Genomic DNA, 27,764 nt, shown 5'->3' on the forward strand with positions numbered 1-27,764 from the left:
TCTGCCACACTGACTCAGGCCTACAGTTTGCATTTGATTACCATAAATGCCCACATCAACATCGTTTAGATGTAATAAATGGACATTCGGGGCCACCCAGATGAGAATGGGTTCCCTTTAGAGTCTCTCAAGGTTTCTTCCTTATGCAATCTCAGGGAGTTTTTCCTTCGCCACCAGCTCACTCATCAGGGACAAAATGACACATAAAGAACAATCTATTTATTTGTTCTTACCACATTATCTGTGTAAAGCTGCTTTGAGACAATGTTCAATGTTAAAAGAACCATACAAATAAAACTGAATTAAATTAAATAATGTTATTCAGGGTGCACTTTTCCTTTAAGAAGCCTCTCTATGACATTATCCTGGTTGGTTATTTCTCACGAGCCCCTTTAAGAAAACAGCATTGTTACGTCACAGTGCCAGGAACCACTAGCAATGCAGGAACGGATGAGCTGGAGAAGTGTAGCGTGTGTGTCTATGTGTAGTTCTCCCGTTTGCGTTACCTTCTGTGTGTGTGTGTGTGCGCGCGCTGTATGCATGTGCGTAAGTGCGCGTGAGGGAGTGTATGGAACGCGCGTGGGAATAGAGATCACAACTTTTTTGGATACAGTTTTGTCGTTTTAAGTTTGACTTCTAAGGTATACAGATCAAAGGAGCCGAGCTTTAGAAGTCCTTCTTCTTTTACGCACGGGCGCACGCACACGCACGCACGCACTCACGCACACTGAGTCCAGCTTGTCAGAGATCAAGCTCTCCTGCAAAAGTTTCTAGTCGGATCTCGGTCTGAACATGTCCCACTGAACCGCGTTTCCAGTTCATTTTCTCTGCACTGCTACTGAAGGCCATAAACAGGAAGAACCATCCGGGTTGATGTTCTCCATCGGCTCTGGTTTCTCTTTTTTTTGGGGGTTTGTTTTTTCTTTTTTTGTTCCCCTATCTCGGTTCCAAGCTTGCAGAGGAAACCCTGGAGCACTGATGATCATCTGACTGTAGATGATCTCTAAACTGAAGGTCTACTCCATACTCCAAGCATGGAAATATAGAAAAAGAGTGTGAATTGGAAAAAAAACAGGACATAAGGATTGCCAGCATGCTGAAGACTTTAACCAAAAAGCTCAGAAGACATTCCCTTAATGAAATCCACCCTTTCCAGCTTAAGGTGAGTAAAAAAAACAAGGAAGAAAACACACTTCCTAGTTAGATGCTTAGAGCAAAATGTATACAAACAGTGCAACAAATATTACTCTTTAAAAACATACATCTTTTTCTTATCATTAGGGACATTTGAGGACACTTTCAGGCACAAAGTGAACAAATTAGACTTTGTCTCTGTAGTGTCCCATCCTAGATATACATATGCACTAGATATACTTTAAGAATAATTTCAGATACACAGTTTGATCACTTTATCTTTATTTAAAAGCTAATAAAGATCCAGCACGTGCACCTTTCCAGGTTGAAGTTACAACCCCTTAATGTTACGACCCCAAAGACAAAGAAAAGTACAGCTTAGTACCCTTATTTTTATTTTAAAATGTTATCAAAGCAGTCATTTGTTTCTATTTGCCATTATTTATATGCATAATAGATTATCGTTGTATTTCTGACAGAATTCCAGACCCCTCAGAATGTCACTAGTTTAAAAAATACATCAACGTTAATGAAGAAGTGTTTTATTTTTTGCTCATATGTTTAATAATAATGTTGTACAAGCAACTCTTTAATCATTAAGTCTGATTTGACGCATTACTGCAGTCTTGGTCCTGGGCCTAAAATGGGTGTTTTGGACCCTCTTATAGGTTTCCCGCATACCAATAATCGTCCAAAGGACCCAAGGAAACTTGTTTTTCCGTAGTCTACATGCCTACATGCGTGGCATTGTTTCAAATAGTGGATCTATTTATACCGAGCTATTCTAAATCCATCATTCTGCGTTTGTATACAGAGAGCAAGCTCCGAGTGGGTTGCACTTCCTCCGAGAGGTTTCGTGCCATCTTTCTTTCCTCCTTCACTGTCTAATCCCGCAAGCCGATTCTGACATTGCATAAGGATGACATTATTATTAGTTTTTTTTATGTCGACCCACTGTAAGCGAGGAAAACGGATGTTGTGATGTTCGAGGCTTCCAAAGAAAATGGCTGGTGTATGGTTGATGCATTCTCCCCTTTCCCAAAATGAAAGCCATGGCTCGGTTTCACCAAAAAAAAGCCTTTTTTTTCCCCTCCAAAAGCTCATAGCTCCTTATCCACTCCACTACCTGAGAAATAAACGGTTTTCCAGGTAGATGTAGAATTCGGTATTTGACATAGCTGGAAAAGTGAACACATGCACTTCGTGGCCGATTAGCTATGCGTGCCATCGTGATGGAAAGTGCTAGGATGCAGCTGCTCAGGGCCTCTTCGGCCCATTGTAGGATGTGTTTGCGCTCTTCGTGCCATCATGAGGGCGAGAAACATTGCCTAGCATTGTCACATTCAAGTCTGCTTTGTCCCTAAACGACTTCAACCACGTCATGCTCGCGGGTCGCAGCTGTGACTGTAGTCATGAATGAGTTTTTAACGACTAAAGGAAGGGTGCTTTTTTTCATCAAATAAGTAGTTGTCGGCTTCGATATGCGAACACGATACATTTAGTATGGGAGAATGTGTTCTCTTGTTCCTGCAAAGTCAATTACTGTTTTGCTTTTCCTGCACAGATGCACATGATCCACATGCTTCATTGATTGATCAAGAACCCAGACAAAAGCAACTCTTCTTTGGAAAAGCACTTAAAAGTAAATATAATCCTATAAGAACTGATAAATGAATACATGGTGAAAAAAACAGAAATCTCAGTTCTGATGATAGTGTCATTGCTTTGTGCTTGAAAATATTGCGTATTAATTATAAATTTGTTGCCTACGATAGTAAAAAGTTATTTGATGACTAATTCCCATGCTCATGCTGGTGTTGTAAGAACAGGTCTGGGATTTGACGTTTCAGGGTGTGCCTGTGTGCTAGAAGTGTTGAGAATGTTTCTTCCTCTTCAAGAACTGAAACGAACTCGGAAAAAGGGCTACGTGATTTGGTGATTGGGTGATGATTGTTAAATCATGGGGAAATTGTGCAGGACACTTCTAACCCTCCTGATCCACAGTGTCAGTGTGTTTGTAATAAGCTTGCCAAGTCACACACAGAGGCAATGTTTTTTTGGCCTTGTTGCTTTTTTCCACTTCGAGGAGACAGAAATGAACTCTGTATGTTATGCAGTTCATTCAGAAGGTATATTTGATTTTTCTTGATTGAAATCAATATACACCATGACTGAGACATAAACACAAACCGTCACTGTGTTGATGTGGTTAGAAGAAGATGGTTATTTAGTATATCAGAAGGTGTGTCCAGTGTCAGAGCTTTGTTACAGTGGTTACTGATCAGGAGGTTGGGGTTCAACCAATGTCATGCTGTCATTCTAAGGCCCCTAACACTCTCCGCTTGGTATATAAGTAGAAAAGTACATCACTATGCTGAAATGTGACAGATAAAGGCTGCTTCTTCTTCTTTTCTTTCTGGTTTTATTTTTTTCTCTCTAACAGAAGTGGTAGATTTAGCACCATTTTTGCTGATGTAAAAAACAAAAGCGACATGCACACTATAGCCGTAACACTCTTGGCTAATATTTACTAATAAACTTGCAATGTAGATTCAGTATATTATCAACATATAAACATTAAATAACAATCTGTTAACTCTGGTGATAAGGAGGCTGTTTGCCTTCAGTTGTTAGCAATAGTTACATAAAACATAGGTGTGAGGGGGGGGAAATAATGAAGCGTAATAAAAAAAACAAAAAAAAGCACCACATAAAATACAATCTGTTTAATGACCTAAATAACTAATTAAAATACATAGGTTTGATTTTTATGATTACTATAACTGTGTTTTCCTCGAATTACGGGACAATTATACAGTTTAGAAACTTGCTCAGCTTGAAATGGGAATGCCAATCATTTTAGCTCTTGCTTTAGAATTCTCCTAATTATATATACATGTTGCTGATTAGTCCGGAAGGCTCTAAAACAAACAAAAAAAAGACGTGGATGCCTGCCCCTGCTTCAAGCTTGACCCCATGGCTTACACTAATAAATACAATTATGTTAATTGGAGTCCAGGGTCATGCCAAGAATGGCTTTAGTGCTGTTAGAAGAGAGCTGACTGAGGCCACACGTCACTGTGTGTATATCGGATATGGCCCAGTGGACATGAATTAAGTTCTTGGTAGCTTCATAATCATAATTTGTAGGAGTGTATTACGCACATAACACATGCACTGCTGTGATCCAACATGCCAGCATTTACCCGTGGCACTTAATCGGAAAATACCGAGAGCGTGAGCATGTGAAATGAATTAAGCGTGTTTAAACATAGACATGACTACTTATTCACATTCTCATACTCCTACTCCGACATAGTCCTTTCTCTTTCTCGCTCTTACTTTCTCTTTGCAAAGCAGACGTGCTCAAATTCATGTTTATTATCTACCTTCCTGTGTTTGTGTGGGTCAGTGCACTCCAGTCATTACTGAGAAACCCATTTTTAATGTGTTTGTGGCTCGCTTGCTGGCAAGAGGGCTGAGAATGTAAATTCCAGATTCTCAGATTTCCTCCAGGCTTGACCTAATAAACATTAAACCTTCTTAAACAGCATCTGACCTTACCAAGAAAAAAAAAAAAAAAAACAGAAAAAGAAAGGATGGACAGTTTCTAACAGTCACCTCTGAAGATTTGTGCGATGTCTAAATGAGCGATGATAAACTATAATATGAATGCTCGAGACAATGTCAAGCCGGTGTATGATATTTTCGTCGTTGCTGGGAAACTGGTTAAAGTGTCATGAAGCTTGTGAATAAGTGGCAGTGCTTCCCACTCAAAATGAGAGTGTTCATTGTGCTGTGAATCACAGGCCTAAACAGTCCTTCTGGCATGCAACTTATGAAATTTATGAAATGTTTGCTTTTTACGTGGGCCAAGACGGAAAGGAAGGGAATTTCTAGCCGGTGATCATTTCCATGCTTGTTAAGGCCTGGTTCTAAAAGGGAAGCAAAGAGTGTAAATTGTCATATCCAGTTACAGAGGGATAATGTTATGAAATGTTCGGATAATCTGAAGTATTGAGACACCTGACTGTTCCAATCATATGTGGTACTTGCCCAAATTGTTACCAAAAAATGACAGGCGCATTATATAGGATGTCTTTTATTGCGTTATAATTACAATTTCCCTTTGTTTAAACTAGGAGACCCAAACTGCATTAACATGTGGTTTATAGGTTGGAGTGGAAGATCTTGAGTGGCCTGCTATAGAGCTTCGACCTCAACCCTATTGAATACTTTTTGGGATGAATTGGACCACTGACACGACCTCAGGTCTCCTCACTGTTAATCAGTTCCTGACTTTAGCTGACTCACAAATCTCCACAAACACACTCCAAAATCTAGTGGAAACATCTTCCCAGAAGAATGGAGGTTATTATAACAGTAAGTCCCACATGGAATGGGATGTTCAAAACCCACAAACGAAACCTAGAAGATTAGCTCTGTAATAATAACACAGAGATAAATCACAAGACACTGTAGGAATATTACCAATGATAAGGTGGTGTGGTAAAGTTCATTATTTTGTTATATTATAGCACATCCCATTGTGATGCATTTCCCATGTCGTACTTCTTATCTATTTACAGATGCATTTAAATGCTGTGGTATGTCTGTACAACAAGTTCGTTTCTGTTATCGCTTATGTTATAGCAGATGTAATCAACACCAGCCTTTTTTTTGCTCTCTCCCTTAAAGATAATAAAAAAATATTCTCAATCTTTTCTCGTCTGAAAAAAACATTTAAAGAATAGCATGACCTCTGAAAGCACTGGCAATGGAGACTCCTTTTACAAACATAAAATAAAGCTCGCCTTATAGACAAAACGTTTTTAAATAGTATTTGATTACATGCAACATTCACTATACACATCCCTAAGAAAGACCCGTTCCTATAGAAACGGTAACCTAATAGAACGAATGTGTTGATATAAAGCTGCGATTTGAGAGTCAGATTTGCCGTTAAAGGAATTGAAACTACGACCAGTCACGTTTGAGAAGGTGGATTGATAATCGGTACAAATTTTAGACAGGAGATTCCATATGCCAGTGTCTCATCTATATTTTTGGATTGATGTGTTTCTGTCTACAGTCTTTAAACTCCTTTATTTTTGAGAAATGTTGGCTTTGTACAAACATCGTATCATTTGATCAACCGATGCAGTTGAAAGAGTGTAAAAATAAATAGTGACATTTTATTACACTTCAACATCAGCAGCCAGAAAACTTTCTTTTCTTTACTTCTCTAAATGTGATCTGTAAAATCCAACTTCAGACTTCCTAGTCTGAGAATCTGAAAGCTTTCTCCTACATATTATATTGCAGCATTGCTGAATTCTGTGAAATGTTCGAGCTTTCTGTACCTTTAAAACTAAATTATTAGCTTTTACTCACTATATACAGTATAATTGTCTCTCTTGCAAAATACTTGCAAAGTTTTTCCACAATGTGCTGTACTGAGGTCTATCAGAATGTGTGTGTGTGTGTGTGTGTGTGTGTGTGTGTGTGTGTGTGTGTGTGTATGACTGTGAGCAGCCAAGCACTAACTGACCCTTGACCATTATCACATCAGTAACTCCCACTGTCCTCTATTATCCCTTATATATACACACACATGCACGTACATACACACACACCCGTATCTCTGTTGTCTTTAATCCGTGACTGTCATCATCAGCTCTGATCGCTCACTATTGTACATGAGAAGATCCACTTTAAATATCCAAACATTATGTATCTTCATGCAAACACAGCTGGGCTCTACTGTACACACAATACTGTAAAGCTCTTGAACACACTTTACACACCTGAAGTGTGCATTCATTAGTCCAGAACAAGGAAAAAAATCAATTGTGTAGAAGTTTTTTTTTTTGCTGTATAACTTATAAATGTACACACTATCGGATTAGAGGATGTTATAAAGTAGATCACCAGGCTACAGAAGAACAGAATCCGATTATTTGAAGTAATAATTATTTGTATTCTTTAAATTTGAACACTATTATGTTTAGCATTCAGCTCTAAACATTTAACTATATTAAAAAAATGATCGTTTTTTAAATGATCTAGAATGTTTTTAAGTAATTACTATGTAAGTAATTTCACTTGTAAATAAAGATAAGCCTTTTGTTTGCGGTAGTTTTTTTTCTTTTTGTCCATCGTCTTTAGCAAACATCATTGTTTTGCCTGACATTGCATTTTAAAAGTCCAAACCTACTCCAGAAAATTGTGACCTTTTTTTTTACAGCAATATTTCTCATTTTCTAAGGGAGTTTTGTCACATTTGTGCCCTTTGTTACTCTGAGCTCGCGCTAGTTTGCTACTTTGCTTCGTAGGCTAAGCATTTCTTCTCTGAAGTCTGTGGAGTAAGAAGCACAAAAAAGCTAACCAGTAAAAATAGTTTCTGCATTGGATTAAAGAACTAAATAATATTTTTTAAGAAATGACTAAATAAATTAAACCTGGATTAGCAATATTTAATCATACTTTTTGAATTGTGATTGCTAACTTCATATTGAACGCGTGTGTACACTAAGTAAAGTATTCCAGGTCAGTGTTAGCTAGTTAGCTTGCTCCTGAAATGCAATTGTTGATTAAAGCTGTACATTTCCTTCAACTAAACTGACATTAAATCCCATCACTGTTCGTGAGCCTCATCTTAATTTTCATAGGTTTTCGTAGTATGTAGGATGAATCCAAAATGGCTCCCTGCCTGTTCACTTTGTGTCTTCATTACATAGTTCTAATTGAACTTCATTTGCAATTCAGCTACAAAAACTCCTTTCTCTAAAAAGACTAAATAATATTATATGCTAAAATTTTCTGTCTGTCTGACCATAGACAATTAAACGCCAAAACCTGTGGGGGAGGTAAACACTTCAGAGAACACTGCTATTATTGCTATTATACAAAAGTATAAATAGACGGATAAGGCAATACAAATGTCGGTATTCATTGCCAATATGAACAAGGACAGCATGTTTGTAGTGATAAACCTAGAAGCATGGTCCCAGCTATACGTTTCAGATCTTTAGTAACAACCATGTGACACCACATCATATAGTTTCTTCTTTGTTTTGCATGTAAAAAGTTAGTGTTCGGATTCATCGTTTAACACTTTGAACGTGTTTTTACTGTAGATACTATGATATTTTGGATTCGACAAGCTGTGTAGACATCTTCACACAAAAGTAGAAGGAATAGCTGTATTGTACCTCACACACTGCAGAACAAACACTAGTCCAATGATGAACCTTGTATATGTTTTTTTTAGGTTTCTTTGTTTTTACATCTGTGTACGTTTATTCAAAAAAGCTGTCGAAGTCTCAAAAGAAATTATTTGGAAGTTGACGATTATTTTCTTACAACAGCAGAGTTTATATTAATGTGCTTCTTATTTCTACAGTTACACAAGGAATTATAAGGGAAATGTGTCACATAAGCAGATGAATAAACATTTGTAATTCCCAATATGGTGATCTGTCACTTGAAAAGATGTTTATATGACTTCTCTGGTGCTCGGAAAAGCTTAAAGTTTTCTCACACAGAATAGTTTCCTGAGTTTTGAGAAAAAGCGTAAAGGCTTGTGATGGAATTACTTTTTATTCATAATAATTTGTTTTGCAGATGTTCTACAACGTTGAAAGTATCTAGAAACCGAATAAGTGCATTCAAAAGTACAATATCTCATCATTAAAAAAAAAAACATTATTTTTTTTATTACTTTATATTTTGTTTGTGTATTTTTTACATTCGTTTGCAGTACAATCATGGACTTGTTCACACATTCTTTTTCTTTTTACTCAATAAAAAGATTGGAACACAATAAAAAGGTTTACTAAGGACAGTTGTGGAAAATAACCACTGAAGAGGTAGTGTGATGTCTGTCAACATCCTGAAGATTATATTAAATCTTTATAGTAAACCCCAAAATGTTTTATTTCAGTGTATTTATTTATTTATTTATATGTACGTATTAATGTGCATTATGTAATATTTCTAATTAGTTTATTGTAAGTTACATTTAAATGCTGTGGAATGTCCATGGTTTCTTTCTCATAAAAAATAATAAGACAAAATTATCCCCATTCCTTAAGACTTTTCCTGTGTCACTTTGAAAGCACTGGCATTGGAGACTCCTTTCTTGTTTTTCTTGCAACATAACAAATTTGAAGTGGTCTCTTATCAATGTAGCGCATCTGCTGTGCAAATCCCTGAGAATTGCCTGTTACTATAGAAATGATAACATATAATTAGTAACACATATAATTAGAGTTCTTGTTTTACACCTTGCTATTGTTGCTAATGTGATGTGTAATGATTGCAGGTGTGACTTATTATCAGAGGTGGGAAGTAACGAAGTACAAATACTTTGTTACTGTACTTTAGATTTTTCAGGTATCAGTACTTTACTTTACTTTCATAAAATTTTTACACACTTATCTGTACTTTCTACTTCTTACATTTCCAATTTTCTCATCGCAACCCGTTTTCAGCCCATCAACCTATTTCTTGTCATTGCGCAACTTTTTCAACCTACCACTGGTGTATCATTTTTCCCGGCTCTCACACACCACAGATGTAGGTTAGGTTACGAAGATAATGAGCCCGTGCTCAGAAGGCAACAAATAGTATAGCTAATGTTGATGAGACAGAGGGAGTAAACATGACTGAGAACAGAGACATTCCTGATTAGCTGATCATCATCATTTTGCTTTGCTTGTGATCTTTATGGTGGATGTTCAACCTGGATACATTCATTAGGTAACAAAATTTGCGATTCTTTTGTATTGATATATTAATATGATGGTTTAGTTACCAGCGTGACACTAAAACAGGTAGAAGTAATGTCTACTTTTTACTTAAATACATGTCTGAGCCCAAACTTCATACTTCATTACTTTAACTTGAGTGGAAGAAGTGTAGTCAGTACTTCAACTTTTACCAGAGTCTTTTAAAACATGAGTATCTGTACTTAAACTTGAGTGAAGGATGTCTGTACTTTTGGCATCTCTGCTTATCACATGGTCACATATATATATATATATATATATATATATATATATATATATATATATATATATATATATATACAGCGGACCATCCGCATGTTTGATTTGGCACATGTTTTTTATGCTGGATGCCTTTCCTAACGCAAACCTCCCCATTTATCCGGGCTTTGGACCGGCACTAAGGCTTGTGCAACCCTAATGGCCGGTTGGTTCCCTGACCGGGGATCGAACCCGGGCCGCAGCGTTGAGAGCACCGCATCCTAACCACTAGACCAGCAGGTCACTTATGTATAGATATATAGTTAAATAAATAGCTATAACATCTCATTATTTAATGAATGAGGAATTTTATAACAGCACCTTCTTTCATACTTTGTTCTACATTGTTAGTATTGAAAAATCGACTGTGATCTAAAACAAGGGTTACCATATTACACTTAATGAGGTTCAGAACAGCCTGCTCAATGGCTACACCAAAGATTAAGGTTAGCACAGGGCCAGGACATGCAAAAACAAAAAAAGTGGACTTATTTTTCTCTCCAGCTCTTTCCTGGAAGTTTATGAAGACAAGATGCGTGTTCCTGAAGTTTGTGTTTTTCCCAGGGTGTGGAACAGAGGTCTACAGCTGGCGTGATGCTCTGCACTGTAGAGCAACAGATGTTTTTACCAGATTTTGAATTCCAATGCTAACATTGCCCTATGTCACATGCAGCACATGATGCACTACACTAGATAATCTCGCTGTGTTTGTCAACACTTACATGATTGCCATCATAGCAAACCAGCCCTCAGTGCAGCGATCTGGTTCGCAAGCACGTACACATGCAGTGACCTTGTGCAGAATGTTTTTCACTGTGGGAAACCTTACACCCCTCTCCCCTGTGTCCTCTGCCAGTGCCGCAGCACTCTTTTTCCACAGTCTGGAGATGAAATCTAGACTCTGGAGATGGGCTCTCGATAAATTCATTATTGAATGTGAAGATTAGGGATGTTTGTATGAAATATGCAGGTTAGTTTTGCACTGAGGATTATGATAAAATGTAGAAGGGATAATTAAAGTAATGGGTGGTGCAAAACTACATAAGGAGTCTGAGCAAAACACTATGTTCTTTTCTTTTTCTTTTTTTTTTTGCATTGCAATACTTAGTTTAATGAGAAACAATAGCTAAATAACTTAAAACTTTTTTTTATTGTGGCTTTCAGTTTTTGTACCATTATTTGTTTATGGTATGCCAATATATGTAAAAGTCTCCACTACTGCTTACCTATATAATACTATTAATATAGAAAATAAAAAAATAAGGAAGAAAATCATGACTGGACATGCATTTATAGGAAAATAATCACCCATTCTTTTATTGCTTTATTGATAATTAAAGATAATTATTATTTATCCTTTACAGCCTTTAGTATATTTATTCTCGTTACACATAGAATTTGCTAATACAGGTAGTCCTCTACGTAAGTCAAAAATAAAAATGTCGAAGATGGTGCTATGACTGTGACGGTCTTTACTGCTTCATGCTAAATTATAATTTTTATTTTCTGCTCTAAACTGATGGCTTTCCTCCTCTTTTTTCAATGCCAGCAGGAGACATACTTTGGTGCTTAGAAGACACACTTTTATCACAAAAATTGCTGTTTGAAACTGTTTGAAACATAAAAAAATACACGTTGAGACATATCGTACATCGTACGCTGCTGCCTGTTTCTCAAAATGTTAAATATTTTTACAATTTTGTCGTATCGCTCTTGTCAACGTAAGATCAAAAAATCAAAACTCGGACCAATTTGCATTGTTTTTACTAATGAATGATGCGCAATGTGTTTTAATCTGATTACAATTATGTTTAATGTTGCGAAACATCCGCTTTCCTGACATTAGCTGTAGTACGTGCAGCCATTCCCTCGTCAGACTTAGTTTTTTCTCAGAAAGTTAATATATATCAAAAAACAATGATGGGTCCAAGAAAGCAAACAACTCTCACTCAAAGCATTACCACTAACCGTAACAAAGTGCAAAATGATTTACTTTTTTGGAGAGTGTCCTTCATACAAGACTGTAGAAGTAACATATGTTACAATGAACACATTAATGCAAACCAAATAGCCGACACCTTTGTCATAGCTGCTGTTCTGAAAACGAACGAATCCTTAGTCTTCTCACTAATTAGATCTGAGAATTCAACAGCGCTATGGTATATTCAATTAAATGGAGTAAATTAGTGAATGAGTAAGTATTAAGAGATTAATGGTAAAGAATGCAGGTACAGATGTAAAAGCAGTAACTTGGAACACTGTTGTATATTTATTTAACCCAAAAGTCGAACAGATTTGACATTTTTGAGAATTTCTAACCAGCTGTGAAGCAGCACTGGATAATGTTCTTATACGAAATATAAATTTTTACTTCATAAACTTAAGAGGGTGAAGTTTCAGTTTACATGCTTCAAAATACTCGTGGCTTGTTTTCTCCCATCTGGGGAGTGTTTCCTGGGAAACCTGCTCTCATGGCTTAGAGAGTATTTGGTTGTCATTGGGTTGTGAATGTTGTGTGACGTAGTATTTCGTGTTTTCACCGGAGTCGTGTTACAGTGGACTGAATCGTGGAGGTATATAGGTGAATTATAACTAAACAAATGCCGTTACAGTAATCCCTCGCCACATCGTGGGTTTTTAAATGAAACACATCTAATTTTGTTTTGCGGATTTTTAGCTGTATGGCGGGATTTTGCGGTATATAGGTGGTATTGTTCGGAGTTATTTTAATTATTTTTGCGGTAAAATAAGCATTTTCTAGACTCAAAAATTTTTCAGAAGAGCTTTAATGATGATCTTTGGTATGCGGTACATTTATTTTATCGTCATCACCTTCATCATCATTAGTACTGCACACTTAATTCATCTTCATTAGTCAAGTTGTATCTTCACTGGTGAGTACCCATATAGAATATTTTTATGTTAAAATTACGTAGGTTTAAGAATATTGAAAGAGCAGAGAAGGTTTATAAGAGTGTTGGGACGGTTTATAAAGCCTTAAGATATACAGGTATTTTGTATACTGTACTGTATACATATTAGGTTGCCACTTCGTGGGTTATCCCCCCAACGATATGGCAACCTAATATGTAACCTAACCCTAACAATAGGTGAGAGATTACTGTATAACTAAAATGTTTTTATAGTTTTTTTTATTTAAGTCTTGAGTGTGAATCTTTCAATTGTAAGATCGCACCATTCATAGCGTGACAGTAGTGTTTCTCGTGCAAGCACTTACTCCAACCCTAATGCCTTTCAGTTCTTTCTCACACTTGGGTCTCATCGCTTGGTGAAAACTTGAGAAACTTGCATCTCTGTCACCTCCTTTAACGGCTTTGTGCTTGGAACGGCTTCCTCATCGCTTGCCAGTTGCTTTTGATTAAAGCGTCCGTCAAAAAATCTGAATGCGATCTTTGTGCTTTATTAAGAGCCTTGTCAGCATCTTTACACAGCATTTCCTCACGATTGCTTTCCTGCTCTGAAATTCTGTACATCTGCAGTGATTTAGGAGAAATGTTGCGGAAGAGTGTTTTAAAGTTGCAGGATTTCTTTTCCCGAATAGAGGGTGACTTGAGTGTATAATCAGCTTTTCTGCGTTATGCTTTTCTTTCACAATATGCCACAGAATGCTTTTTGGCCATCCGTAAGTAAGGCAAAGGGCATGATAGCGCTTGGAAAATAAGCAACAGCTATAAAAAGTTATTTCCTCCACAGCTTTTTATTCCCTCTTTGTATCTACTTGTCAATCTTTTGAGTAAAAACTATAGGAAGAAACTGCAACTGAAACCTGAAATGTATAAAGTTCTCTGTCCTGAGTTTCTTGTAGAGGAAAACTTGCAGCTCACCAATTCCAAAGCACGGACAATGGAGACTCTCTTAGAAAATGTTGAATAAATGTCTTCTGTAACACACACACACACAATAAATGTAACCCTTTTTGGTTTTTACTAGTCTTCAGTTAACCAAAACATTTGCCGTACAAGTCCTGTGTAATAGCGCATCATACAACAATCTTAAATTAAACCAGTGATTTCAATTGCAGTCAAAATTGCTATTACAGTCGAGCTGCTGCTCTAGAAAACGGTCTGACCAATCAGATTTGAGAATTCAAAAGCACTGTGGTAAAATATGGAGTCGGTGAGTTGTGATTATCGTCCTGGTGTACATCAAGAGTGCTTTCAGTGGGAGATTGGTAAGGGGTATGTTCTTAAGACTGTTTAACAATTGGAGCAGGCTCTCTTTTTAGGCCCCTGGATTTCCATCGTATTCTTACAATCCTTCTCCGGCCACAAGAAAGAGCTATTTATCTCATTCAAAGTTTCTCTCCCCCACTTCTTCTTCAACTCTCTCGGTCTCTTTCTTTCCTAGGTTTTCACTGGTTGTATACTTAGCAAGAGGTTGAAGAGAGAAAAAGGTGTGTGTGTGTGTGTGTGTGTGTGTGTGTGTGTGTGTGTGTGTGTGTGTGTGTGTGTGCGTGCTTGAGAGCAGCTGGCAGCTGGTTGGCCTGGCTGAGGAAAGGTAATTACTCTGCACTGGGTTATTTAACTCTTTAGGAGTAGTCTGTTGTTTTTCTTGCCCCCCCAACTCTCTTTCACTCTCTTTTACTTTCTCGGAGAGGGTTTTGCTCTTAAAGAAGCGGCGTTGGCCGTGGAAAGGAACAGAGCTTGCAACACGTGTTTTTACAGCAGTTCTGTTGGGTGGGACTCTCCATCATTGCAAGAGTTCCTCATTTTAAATTTGTGGTTCTTGATTTAGATCCATATTCAAAAGACAAATTTGTGCACGTTTTGGTTTGCAGATTCGATGCTCTTGTAACTTAAACTTGAAACTTAAGCCTATACCGTACTTTATGCATATAAAGCTACTTTTCAATAGCACCTGTTGCGTGTGTGCGTGTGTGAGTGTGTGTGAGAGAGAAAATTTTATAAGTTTAAGTAAAGACATTTTTTGACGATGTTGAATAGACCATCTTCTGACTCATGTACGCCGAGGTCTCTCTGGGAACCGATTATAGTTTGTGTCATGCATGGAAAAGCAATCCACATAGAAAAACACAGGCAAAGTTTTGTTTTGCATGAAAACCCAAAATAAAAAATAGTATAATCTGGATCATTTCCTATTGTGTCCCCGAAGTCGTATTTTTCACGATGTTGTCATTAATAGCTGTGCTGTGTGTTTTCATTCTGCCGACCAGAGTGAAAAACCAGATGTAAGGCTTTAAGAAGCATGACATTTCACCCGCAAGCTCTTTTTTGTGTCAGGACTGCATTATCATAACTCCGCTTCGAGACGAGTCATGAGATCTGTGTGTTGCTTTCCAAATACAGATTTCCTACCATGGCAGTGAGGAGGGTGGAGAGAGTGAAGACTCTGAAGGAGAGAACCAAGAGCTGGCACAGATCGATCGAGGTGTGTGGGTGTGTGTGTGTGTGTGTGTGTGTGTGTGTGTGTGTGTGTGTGTGTGATTTTGGACCACCAGTTATAGAAGTATAAGGATGTTCTAAAATGTATTTCATCCAGGCTTATTAAGAATTAATCTCATTTTGACCGCAGGTGAAATTCTAGACCTGGTCTAGACGCAGTGTTTTCAACATTACATCATCCTTTTGTATACAGAAGATGTACTATAAGGGCAATACTTTTATGTGCAAGACAGAATTCCAGTCACAGAAGCGTGTAAAGAATGCACAGTGAAAGATCGCTCTTAAGATACTCTTGCTCGTTCATGCATTTGTCCATTCGGCCAATCATGTGACAGGAGCGCAAAACATGTAGATAGCATGTAGATATATATTACGAGCTTCGGGTAATGTTCACACATGAATACCAGCTGTGTCAATTTTCTGACACCATTTAATGTATTTAACGTATTTAAAAACGTAGCTATCGAAGTTGAAAGTAAATTTTATTCACTTTTTAATTTGTACAGGTACAAGTCAATATGAAGCCATCAAAATAAAGAACAAATCAGAAACGTGATGTCGTTGACTGTGGTATTATTATTATTTTGAATTGAATTGAATTGAATTTTGCCAGACCAGCTGTTTTGAGTATTTTAAGAACGGATGATCTCCTGGGATTTTCACATACAACAGTCTCCAGAGTTCACACAGTATAGTGCAAAAACACACACAAAACGACGTTTCTGCAACGGAAACACCTTGTTGATGAGAGAAATGTCAGAGAACAAGGCCCAGACTGGTTCATGCTGACAGGAGGTCTATAGCCACTCAACCAAACATTCTTCACAACCATAGTGAGCAAAAACGTACACTATATAGACAAAAGTTTTGGGACACCTGACATTTTTTTGCCATATGTCGTCCTTCTTTAAACTGTTACCTTGGAAACACAAAGCTGGTCCAGCATGGCGATGCCCTTGTGCACAAAGCGAGCTCCTTAAAGATATGGTTTACATGATTTGAAATGGACGACTGCAAAAACCCCAGATGATTGGACCACCTGACTGATTGGATTCTTGTGATTTTAATGAAGTATCTAATGCGTATATGTGATTCTGTATAGGCAGCTGTGTTGTTAGCTAGCCCTTGTAGTTAAATGGTTAGGTTAGCACTGTAACAAGCAAAAAATATTCTATTTAGCTGCTATTTTGTTCTTAATTTTTTTTCCTCCAAGATTCTGTAAAGTTTCAATAGCATGTACTTAACCACAAGACCAGGATTGAACTATTCATTAAAACAAATAAGATAAAGTTGCCTTGGGTGTGTTGTGGTGGATTCATTCAGGATTTTTATGGATAGAGCGCTTTTAACAGTGGACATTGTTTTAAAGCAGCTTTACAGAGATAAAGCAGTTATAAAGTTATATAAGTGTAGTTCCTTATAATTGTAAGTTGATCCATAATAAGCGAGAAAGGAAAAATAAATGCTATGAGGAAGAAACCCTGAGAGGAAACAGACTCAAAAGGGAACCCATCCTAATCTGGGTGGCACCGAATGTCCATTTCTTACACTTCCATTATTGTTAAATACAAAACCGGTGGTCATTGTAGTAGACTGATATTAATTACAGTCCAAATTATTATTCAAAGTTCTTGAGTTGCCCAGTAACCATGTATCTTTAGGCTGTTGGGGTGGAAACATCCCCAGCTAAACAGAGTGGTCTTCAATTAAAGAGAACTCCATCCAGAGGTCAGTATGAATCAGGCAGATCCGAAGAGAAGAAAAGAGCAGGAACACTGGTCACTGGTATCTCAGGAGCATGTTTACCGAGAGAGAGAGAGAGAGAGAGAGAGAGAGAGAGAAGGAGAGTAGAAGGGGTGACCAGAAAAGAGAAAATTGTTAAGCAACAGATTTCTGGCAAATTATAAAACGTTCCACTATGCAAATTTTTTTATCATGACCCCAACGCATTGGCCTGATTAGGCCTTGACCCAATTTATACATACCTGAATGCATATGAATGCAAAGTAAGCCATAAATGTTTTCATAAACGCTTCATCAATCTGTGTATTATGAAATTTGTATACTTTTGACCAGAAGTAATCGAAGCTTCTTTTGTCCTTCAGAGCGTCGCAGGAACTGCGTTTTAACTCCTCTGGCCACCAGTCAGCAGCCTAACCAGGGCCTGCTTTCCCCGGGTCGCGTTCGCCGTGTGCGCGTGCTACTGGAGCCTGCCATGGAGCGCCACAGCTCCGAAGAGGAACTCGAGCGTATTGCTGGCATTGCGAGTACCGCTGGTGCTGAGGCTGGGTGCAGGTGGCACCGGCACGGTGACCTCAGCAGTGCCTCCAGTGACGAGGAGGTGAAAGACCTGTGTGAGCCAGGTGCTTCCCCCAGCCCTGTGCTCTTCAGCTCATCTCCACCTCGAGGCCTCAAACCCACACACACCTCCACACGACTACACGCCAGACCCATAATCCTCAGCCACTTCGAACAGCCTGCTGTGCCATACTGGAGACACCGGAGAGAGCCCGGGCGCCCGAGTCTGGACCTGGAGAAGATGCAGCAGGTTTGAATGCACTTGTACTGCATACAGATCAAACGTTACTTGCACGTTACAGATTCCTTAGCATTGATTATGCTGGAATGATATTAAAAAGCATTATTTCTACAGTAGTTACGAATCTAGTGTGTATCTTATCTGATTATTAGCAAATTCCTTTTAAATTTATTAGTGTTTAAACCTGCAAGGACTGCATGATATATAGTGAAGGGTTCTTTTTCTTATGTATGCACATAACCTCGTTTTCACTTACGCTTATTAGACTTTGTGTTAAATGAAACACTTGTGATGTTTTAAACTACAGCTCTTTGTTGCCTGGATTTGAAAAGGCTGACACACACACACACACACACACACACACACACACACACACACACACACACACTTCGACATTCTCACATGAGGCCCTTGTGCCAGCCACCTCCAGAGAGTTGAACGGATGACAGATGTCACTTCACCCCTCCCTTTACGGTTTCTGTCCTCGTAAAGCCAAACTTGTGTGTGTGTGTGTGTGTGCGTGTTTGAGGGGAATATAAAAGGACAGAGCAGAGAAAGAATAAGAAGACGTGTTTAATATTATTTGGACAGACTGTCAGAGTTTTCCTAAGATGAAGAGCAGGCTGTATGGGGAAAAATACAGTTGACGATGAAGGAGGGTGGAATAGAGAGTGGTATCATACTGAGGGCCTCCATATGTCCCTAGGTTTCTGTGGCGAGGGCAGATTATAAGAGACAGCGGGGGCTGTGAGTGCGAGTTCATGAACGCCTGCTCAAGTGGAAAAGGCGGTGTTGGATAGCTGCTGCTGAACTGGCTGCCAAAAACTTCTTATTTAACCCTTTCAGATAAATATTTTGTGGCCCCTTGGCAACTTTATTGAATTTCTGTGCTAAGACTAGAGTTTGATTTAACTGCAACTGCGCTTCAAATTTCAGCACAGAAACAGCTGTTCTGTTTTAGGACAGTGTTCAATGTTTGGCCATTCCAGTTCCTCTGTATTACAACAATCCACGCAGACTAATCCTGAGACATATGCAGCTGCTCATGTGCAGCACACATGGTTGAGGTGTGGGGTTTGGGCTTCATGAATGGTTTAGATGACAGATGATGAAACCAGATTGGATGGTTGAGTGAGCTTTCACATTTATTTCCATGAAAGGCTAATCTGTTATCCAGAGTGACCTACAACTGAGACACGGTCTGAGGAGAAAACGGAGCACTTGATGTTAAAGGGCCTTGCTTATGGCACTAATGGTGCTTCTGGCTCATATCTTGGATTCATATTCTCCTATGCACTATGATCTGAGATTCTGATGTGTCAAAAAAAAAAGATTCTAAAAAAAGAAATCACATGATGTATCCATGAAATCTCAGAATTTCAGGGTTTTGTCATTTTACTCAACCCTGCCTGAAACACATGTTTTTAGAGACATTTGTAACCATTTTTTAATTAAAAAAAAAAAAAACGTTTGAATTAACAAATTAAAAAGTTTTTTTTTCCATTTGTTAGATTGCTCAGGTAAAAAATTGGTCAGGCTTATATATACTTTATACTATAAATGTTGTTGTATATGCTATAACATGTTTATACATATTTATATATTATTGGCACTTGTCAGTTTGCACTATGCAACTATTAGCACATCCGGTAGCTGCTAAACTGCATTTAGTTGCTGTGTACCTATACTATGTAATTATCTATCTAATCTAATCTAATTTAAACTACCTACCCAACTAACTGAGCAAAGCTTTATAGAAATATTGGCAGATTCTGCTACTTTCCCTGCACTATACTATTTCATGCATTAATTAACAAGCTTTGACGTTTTCTTTAGAAAATTTCTAATGGCATGCTGGGTATTATGTTTATTAGCTTTGACACTATAGTGCTCCCAGGTTCCAAATGTTCTCTACTCTAGCAGCAGGAACAAAAACGTAAATGTTAATAAAGTCAGAGCACCGCTGAGGGCCATGACTGGTGTGGGGAAGGAGAATATGGGATAGTCAACACATGAATAATGTAAGCCTGGATCTTATCAGTGTCAATATTTTTGGTTTGGTTTTGTGTTTTTAGAAAATGCTCCTGAAAAAGACCTGTGGCGGCAAAACGAGGACAATCAAGATCCGGGTAAGTGTCTGATTGAAATTGTGAGAAATGAATGCGTGTTTGTGTGAACTGGCTTTTCCTGCTGAAAATAAATAAATAAAAACAATGGAAACCATTTCATTTTTATTTTTAATAGTTTCCACTACAAATACTATCTCAAACCATCAGCCGTTATCCATTAAAACCATTAGCAAATGGTTTCCCTTATGTAGCGGTTTGTGAACATCATTAGATAATTACCATCACAGCAAAGAAACCATTGTAGAGACTTGTAGCCATTGTAGAGTAAAATCTAGATGCTTAATGACATCCTAATGGTCTCTACTGATGTCTAGCAAATCAGTATATATCATTGTCTATTGGTCCGTAATGGTATCCACTAGACGTGACACTGATAAAAGGCAACAAATTAACAAATAAAGACAGGTTAGCTGATGTTAGCTTATGAGCATGTTCTGTAGAAATCCTGTAAGTGTAGCTAGCTGGATGGCGTTGAGATGATAAATATGATGACAAGCAGGAGATCTCAACAGAAATCCTTGCTCATGTAGGCTAGCTGGATAGCTAGCATTTAAAATCAAATCCCCTGCTTAATCTGCGATTTCAGGACTCCCTTAACATAAAAAATGTCAACAATGCTGGCTAGCCCGATCCAAATCAATTGTTATTGTCCACTTGTTAGCTTAATGCTAATCTGCTCACTTTTGCCTGCTGTTGTTGCTGTACTGCAATTTTAATGAATTCATGTAATTTTATGAATGTTTAAAGTGTATAGCCGTGTAACTATCAAGGTGCTGTTGTAATAGGATTTTATCCGATTTTTTTTTATCCGCAACAAAAAGACATGCTATTAATTAGGTGTCCTTTTTTTCTTTTTTTCTTATTTTGCTACGTCACACTTTGAGCTGAGGTGGAAAATTATGATTTAAGTTAAAATGATTAGATCATGAAAATGTAGAAGAATGACTTAAAAACCCCCTTTGGAAATCAGAACCACTTATGTTAGCTAGATGGATAGTGCTAGAAGTGAAGATTAGTAAAATTTTTATATATTTTAAGAAATCTTTCATGAAAAAAGACTTAAAAATCTCCATGGAAATCAGGTTCACTATAGCTAGCTGAATAGCAGTATCTGTAAAATCTATGACTATTTAAAAAATATAACCGCATCTCAGACAGAAACTTCTGGAAGCCTTAGGCATCAAGTTCCTGGTTTTCACTCTACAAAATCATAAAAAGATTAAGGGGATGAATACTTATGCAGGCCACTGTAGGAATCCTAATGACCTTTTATTATTATTATTTACATATTTAATAAAAAATCCTGTATGACCACAGTGACACACGACCTCAGTGAAATGACACCACTGTCATTTCCACATAAGGACTCACAATCCAATCTGTACCTGGACCTGGGTCTTTTTTTTTTTATATAACGTCATTAATATAATGCACGTCCAGGCCCTGTGTTTGAGCATCTGTTTTGTCCAGTATGCATCTTCTGTAACTCGGAGCCGCCATGTTTCTGATAATCAACTTAAAACATAATTATTACGTAATCGGTTTTCTCCTTCGCACGTTCAAGAACCTTCAATCTGTCTACAAGGGATTGAATGTCCCTTTTATTTGATTAAGGTAAGGAGGAGAAGAGGAGTAAGGCAAGGCGAGAGCCCTGGTGTGTGTGTGTGTGTGTGTGTGTGTGTGTGTGTGTGTGTGTGTGTGTGTGTGTGTGTGTGTGTGTGTGTGTGTGTTGGGATGAAGTCATTTTCCTTTTATAGAGCACCTTCTGTTGCAGGATCTCCAAAATCTGAAGAAAGAATCAAAGAGAAAGATGTGGGAATTATTTTCCTTATCTAACTTTTATCTGAACATCTCATCCTGTAACCCTCACCGCAGTGTAGATTGACATACTGTATCTGTCATTACTCCTCCTTTACTTACTTTTGAATCCATGTCTGTCTTATCCCACTCTTCACACATTCATGCTTCTTCCCATGAATTCAGCTGTCTTTCTTTTGGTTCCAGGCTGTGTTTAGGTGAAAGTTGATAGAGGAGGGATCTAGTGGTTACCAAGAGGCCCATTAGGAGCAATTGTCATTATCATGGGGCTAAATGTGTGCCTCTGGAGCTGTAAGATTGAGGTCTGGGAAAAGCGAAGGAGACAAGGAAAGGAAAGAGTCATCTGTGGCTGAAACCAGAGCAGATAAACACTCTCTGCTGAGGATGATACTGAGCTTGGGCAGATGTAAAGGGTAGTGGAGGTTAGCATGTTCCCATAGTCTATGTTCTGGTTGTAGAAAAGGATGGAGCTGTAAACATTTGAAAGAAGCAAAATGCTAAAATTTTAAATATGGCAGTAGGTTGCCAGATTCTGCTAGATTCTCACATTACAGTTATATACAATCGAACCACAAGGCACAATTCTGTCCTTAAAAAAGGCCTACAGTTGAATCTTCATAGATTTTATGTTGCAGGTCCCATGGCACTGACAGTGGTTATGTGAAAGGAAAAGGTTTACATACGCTCATGTCATTTCTCTCCCTGCTGTTGGTTTTAGCTGGGGCCATGCTTGGATACTCCTATGCAAAATGTGTTCACTTTTACTTTCATTCCTCCTTCACCTGAACCTGATCCACCCACACCTTTTCACTTAAGCCCTGTAAATGTTTGCATGAGAGCCTTGAGGGCTATATCAGGAAAGACATAATGATTTGACCTTGCATAGGCATTTATATGTAAGAGTTGTGGTAATCTGTCTGTTGTAACTGAATCCTGGGAAGATGTAAATAAAATGACCAAAATTTGGTTTACAACATACTTTCTAAAGATGTACATACATTTGATCAAAAATGTATAAATGTTTAACTTAAACTGTATAGCCAATAGTTGTGGACACATCTACATCCTATTACAGATGTGCAATTCTTTCTGCTGTATAATAATTAACTTTTGAAGCACCTATGTGTCTGTTTGTTTGCATTTAGCCAAGAGAACATTAAAGATGTCACTGAATTACAGAAGTTAAGTGATGAGGTGTATCGGAATGATGTTCAGTGATGTTGGGCTCTATGCAGGGTCACTCGTCATAACATCATGCCAAACCATGTCTTCATTAAGTTTGCTTTGTGCACAGGGACATTACCATCCTGGAACAATTTTATGCTCCTTAGTTACACGGGACAGAAATTGTAAAGCTATAGATTACAAAGACAACTGAAGAATTTGTGTTCAGTTGTCAATAAACGTTTGACCATATAAGGTGTCTTTCAGTTATCCTCAAGTTATTCTCCTTCAGAGATCATCAAGATGCCAAGTTAACAAATTATACAGGTAAAAAAACTTTTAGTCTGACCACAGATGTGTAAAACCTTGCTAAAGCATGATTTCCTCGCAAATTGAATACCAAGTTGTTGATCGAGTATGCACTATAATGAAAGTCACATAAGCCTATACATTTTGTTAGCATTAATGACAATCAAATAGGGAAAAGCAAGAATATAATTATATTAAATAAATAAGTAAAGTTTTCTCTCCAAGTGTTTCCCTTGGAGTTGTTGGATCCCTGGTGCAAATTTCCCACTATGTGGTCAAAGTCTTAATCCATAGGGGGCTGCTCCTGATTACAGAGAAGGAACAAACATAACCCATGATCTCCCACACCAGAAATTGCTGGAGAAAGTGTTGTATCAGTGCCAACTCACACAAACCCATTTCCTCAAAGGGAGAGAAGAAGTGTGGAGTTGTTAATACCAGAAACAGGCTCTTGGCCATGGAAAAAAGGAGCAGATGTTTTGTGCTGGATTTCTATGTTCAGATGAAAATGTTCAGATTAGAATGTAATTTTTTAGTTATTGACTGAAGTAAAGTTAAATTCCTGTATGACACAAGTATAGATTTAATTTGACCCTATTTACCTGTTTTGGTTTAGTTACTAATAACACGTTCCAGCATGAAATCTGTAAACTATCCTGAACTATACTAAGGTCTCTCTTGGTTCTTAAATGTCCTGAAACTTTTAAATATTTATATATTTATTCAAAAGCATGTAATAGGCATTGTCTATGGAAGATTCCTAAATGATACTGAGGTTTTGGAGGTAAATTCTGAGGTAAATTTTGTCCCAACACCTTGATTTAGCTGCTTAATGCTTTGTTGATAGATGAAGCAACAAAATGAGTTTAAACTCCCTCATGGAAATTGCCACCTACTATATGTGAAATGCATTAGTGAGCAAAGAAATAATCTCAGTGATGTGAGGATGTGTACATGTATGTGGGTATGTTTTTCTTTTCTCATCTAGTTAAGCATGTTTATGCAGGTGGTGAGGGGAAAAAAGGAATGAAATATGAGACTTTGCCCTGTAAATCAGGCATTGAACTGGCAGAACATTACTGCAGTTTAACTTGTTGATAAATAAATCCTTAGAGCATGAAAGAACCAAATTCAAAAGTGAACAGCATTACCGACATTTTCCACACGCAAATCCAGCTGCTACAAATGATCCGTCTAACCTTGGGAAATCTCAAGACATTTACATTGTCTGTATATTCGCATCATTTATATTAAACAAGCTATATTACATGATATATATTTTTTTACGTTGCTTAAATTGCACCCTGGTGTTGTTAGCTAGCTGGCTTGTATTAGTAATCGTAGAAATTAGTAATAGTAGAAATCCTGCCATTAGCTTTCAATATCTGACTAACTTTAGTTTTTATATATATATATATATATATATATATATATATATATATATATATATATATATATATATATATATATATATATATATATATATATATACGTGTATATATATATATATATATATGTATATATATATATATATATATATATATATATATATATATATATATATAATTTGCATTCCTGTAAAAAGCTGCTCTTAGCAGTGAATATATTTCTACAAAGAGTATTTATAAATATGAGCAAAGTATGACCTAATAAATATTTTTTTAAATCTTAGTTAGCCTATGCTTGCTAGCTGGCTTAAGTAGTAAAGGTAATACACACTCATAAATATGATTTAATAAGGTTTTTCAGAAATACTTTTAAGTTGTATAGCATCTTTACATATAATTTTATATTTTCCTGAAATCTCTTTAGCAGAAAAATCTTAAAATCTTTTCAATGATTTCTGTCAATCTTTGTTTCCATTGTTTTCTAAGAGAATCTGTGAAAAGAATCTCATATTAGACAGTGTTATTCTCATATTTCTAATAACAATGATTATAATCACACATTATCCTAGGGTCAAGTATATTGACTTGAATCAAATAATAGTCACTTTTATTTTATAATATACTTTTTTATTTTTTATATATCTATCATAAAAGCTAATGCTGAGGCTCATGCACAGGAAATATGATTTAGCCATTAGCTTAGTGGAAGGTGGTTTCCTTTACACAGAGGCTTGTTCTTACTGGTTAAGCTTTTCTGTATTATTCATTTTTTTTCCCCCTTTTTTCAGAACCTGACTGGCAGTCGTCATTCTCCCAGATACTCTTATGATCCCTCCATCTTTGCCTTTCGCTCTCTGAGCACTGCCCCTCCGTGCAGTCCTCTGCTGTCCAGCGAGGAACCTCCTTGTGCCTGAAGGAAGCCATTGGACTTTGAGATGAAACAGCACAGCTTGTTGGATCAATCTGTTTCTCACATTAAGGCAGGGACAGTTTTATTATCCTGTCATTTCCTAGGGTTTTAGCCCAAACAAAAGTGCCCAAGTTGACAAAACAGCAAGTCCCAGAATGTAGATGAGCATCAGGGAACTGGGTAATGTTGTTTTATGTTGTTTTACACATTCTGACTGTCTGACCATATCTCAGGAAAAACAAATCTTTTAACACTACAAAGACAAGGCCAAGTACAATGACAGAGCAACAACAATATTTTGCAGAAATTTTGGCATTCTGAATTATTTTGTGGTTCTTGAATAATCCTGCACATCTGGTGATTCCCTGATGTTCAGATACAGTTATTCACTGTCCATTGTACTATGAGAATCTTGGCTATTTGTAGATCATGTAGAAAGTCTACACCAAGAGGCTTTTGGACCGAGAAGGTAACCTGATGCTGTAATGTGAGGATGGACTTTATGGAACGAGTGGATTTTTGTTGGGCTTGAAAGGTATTACTACAATTGTAGCCAGTGAGGCTGGCATTCTACCCTTTCTTATATAAGAATGATCTTCATGTTTTTAGAGCTTGACCAACAATCGAAATGCAAATGCAATATTATTGGGTTACCTTGTGTCATTGGAAGATCGAGGTTATCTATGTCTGCAATAGTGCTTGCCTAATGTGTACTGTTCTTTCACAAAAATGCATCAGTCAACAAGGGAGTGAAGAGGAACCCTGGTACAAACCCAGCATTAGACTAAAGCCGGTTTTACACTGTGTGATTACGCCGACCTTTTTAATTACTTTCCCGCACTGTATGAGATAATCCTAATAAACTCTTGGCCGAATTATGTGCCAGATTGTGCGCCAGTGTGTGTTCTCCATGTCATATTATGGGATACTCATCCTCCCTATGTTATCAATCAATGTGATGCGGTCACTGGAATGAAAAGATTTAATGTAGGCTAAAGGTAATAAGGATATTTCTTCTGTCCATGTTCCATTCATGTTTTACTAATATATCTGTAGCTGTTTTCCTCTTGTATATTTTAATGCAAATATCAGACATAATCCAAACTTGTCAGCCATCTTTGGTAGCTACAGCACTATATTTGCCACATAATCCGCTCTTCGACTGTCAATCTCAATTGACAACCAAAGAATGAATTAACAATGTGCAATTTTTGTCTGCAGCATACTGTAGGGCCAAGATTGTACAGTGTAAAGCCGGCTTAAGCGTGTGAATCTGTCTGACCCGTCGCAGGGTTCGGGACGGAGAGAGTACTCCGAGTTACGTGCCTAATTTACAGGAGCTGCAGTATAGAAGCTCCTTTGCCATGTTTGAATGGTTTGGACCAAGTACCAAAGTCAATAATTTAATACTCAACATATTTCAACATAAACCCCATTCTAGGTTAAGTCTTAAGTTAAGCTTCTTTATTTTGACTGCACTCTTTCAATGTTGAATTGTTTTAGGAAAAGGACAAACACAATATTGAATCAAAAATGTTTTATTTTGCATATGTACCTGTGTAGGTTTTTAGCTGTTTTAATTACGTACTGTATTGATTTGTACCTAGCTTTTCAATGAATGTAGCCTACTTATGTAGGGGTAAAAAAATATATTTTATTTTGCAAAGCATATTAGAACTACAAGGAACTTTTTGTTACTGGCTCCACAAGTTTAAACTAGTTACCTATTCAAATATATTCACGCAGAATAAATATATACACCTGCCAGCCGGACAGTATCTACATGTTTATAACATGTAAGAAGCCTATAGTTTTCTTTTTTCCGATTTTTGTGAGATAAAATAAATGTCTATTGGCTCAAGTGATGTGAACTTTGTTCTATTTTTTTTTTCCATCTAAC

At 37.3% G+C, this 27,764-nt stretch overlaps 1 protein-coding gene across 1 annotated transcript; it reads left to right on the forward strand.

The window, feature by feature from the left end:
- The first annotated feature begins 437 nt into the window (after positions 1–437).
- Positions 438–27,729, forward strand: si:dkey-16j16.4. The gene is made up of 5 exons (XM_046855738.1): positions 438–1,162; positions 15,512–15,593; positions 17,713–18,155; positions 20,222–20,275; positions 25,743–27,729. Exons 1-5 carry the CDS (start codon positions 1,094–1,096, stop codon positions 25,866–25,868), a joined length of 774 nt encoding a protein of 257 aa, XP_046711694.1. The 5' UTR covers positions 438–1,093; the 3' UTR covers positions 25,869–27,729.
- The last annotated feature ends 35 nt before the right edge of the window (positions 27,730–27,764 follow it).

Source organism: Silurus meridionalis, chromosome 8, assembly GCF_014805685.1.
Source record: "Silurus meridionalis isolate SWU-2019-XX chromosome 8, ASM1480568v1, whole genome shotgun sequence".
Lineage (NCBI taxonomy): Eukaryota > Metazoa > Chordata > Actinopteri > Siluriformes > Siluridae > Silurus > Silurus meridionalis.

Bases quoted from the DNA above. Each gene is read 5' to 3' on its own strand.
- si:dkey-16j16.4 (XM_046855738.1), top strand. From the start codon at position 1,094: ATGCTGAAGACTTTAACCAAAAAGCTCAGAAGACATTCCCTTAATGAA. The intron at 1,163-15,511 runs GTGAGTAAAAAA...TTCCAAATACAG, and splicing joins TCCACCCTTTCCAGCTTAAG to ATTTCCTACCATGGCAGTGA. The intron at 15,594-17,712 runs GTGTGTGGGTGT...TTTGTCCTTCAG, and splicing joins GCTGGCACAGATCGATCGAG to AGCGTCGCAGGAACTGCGTT.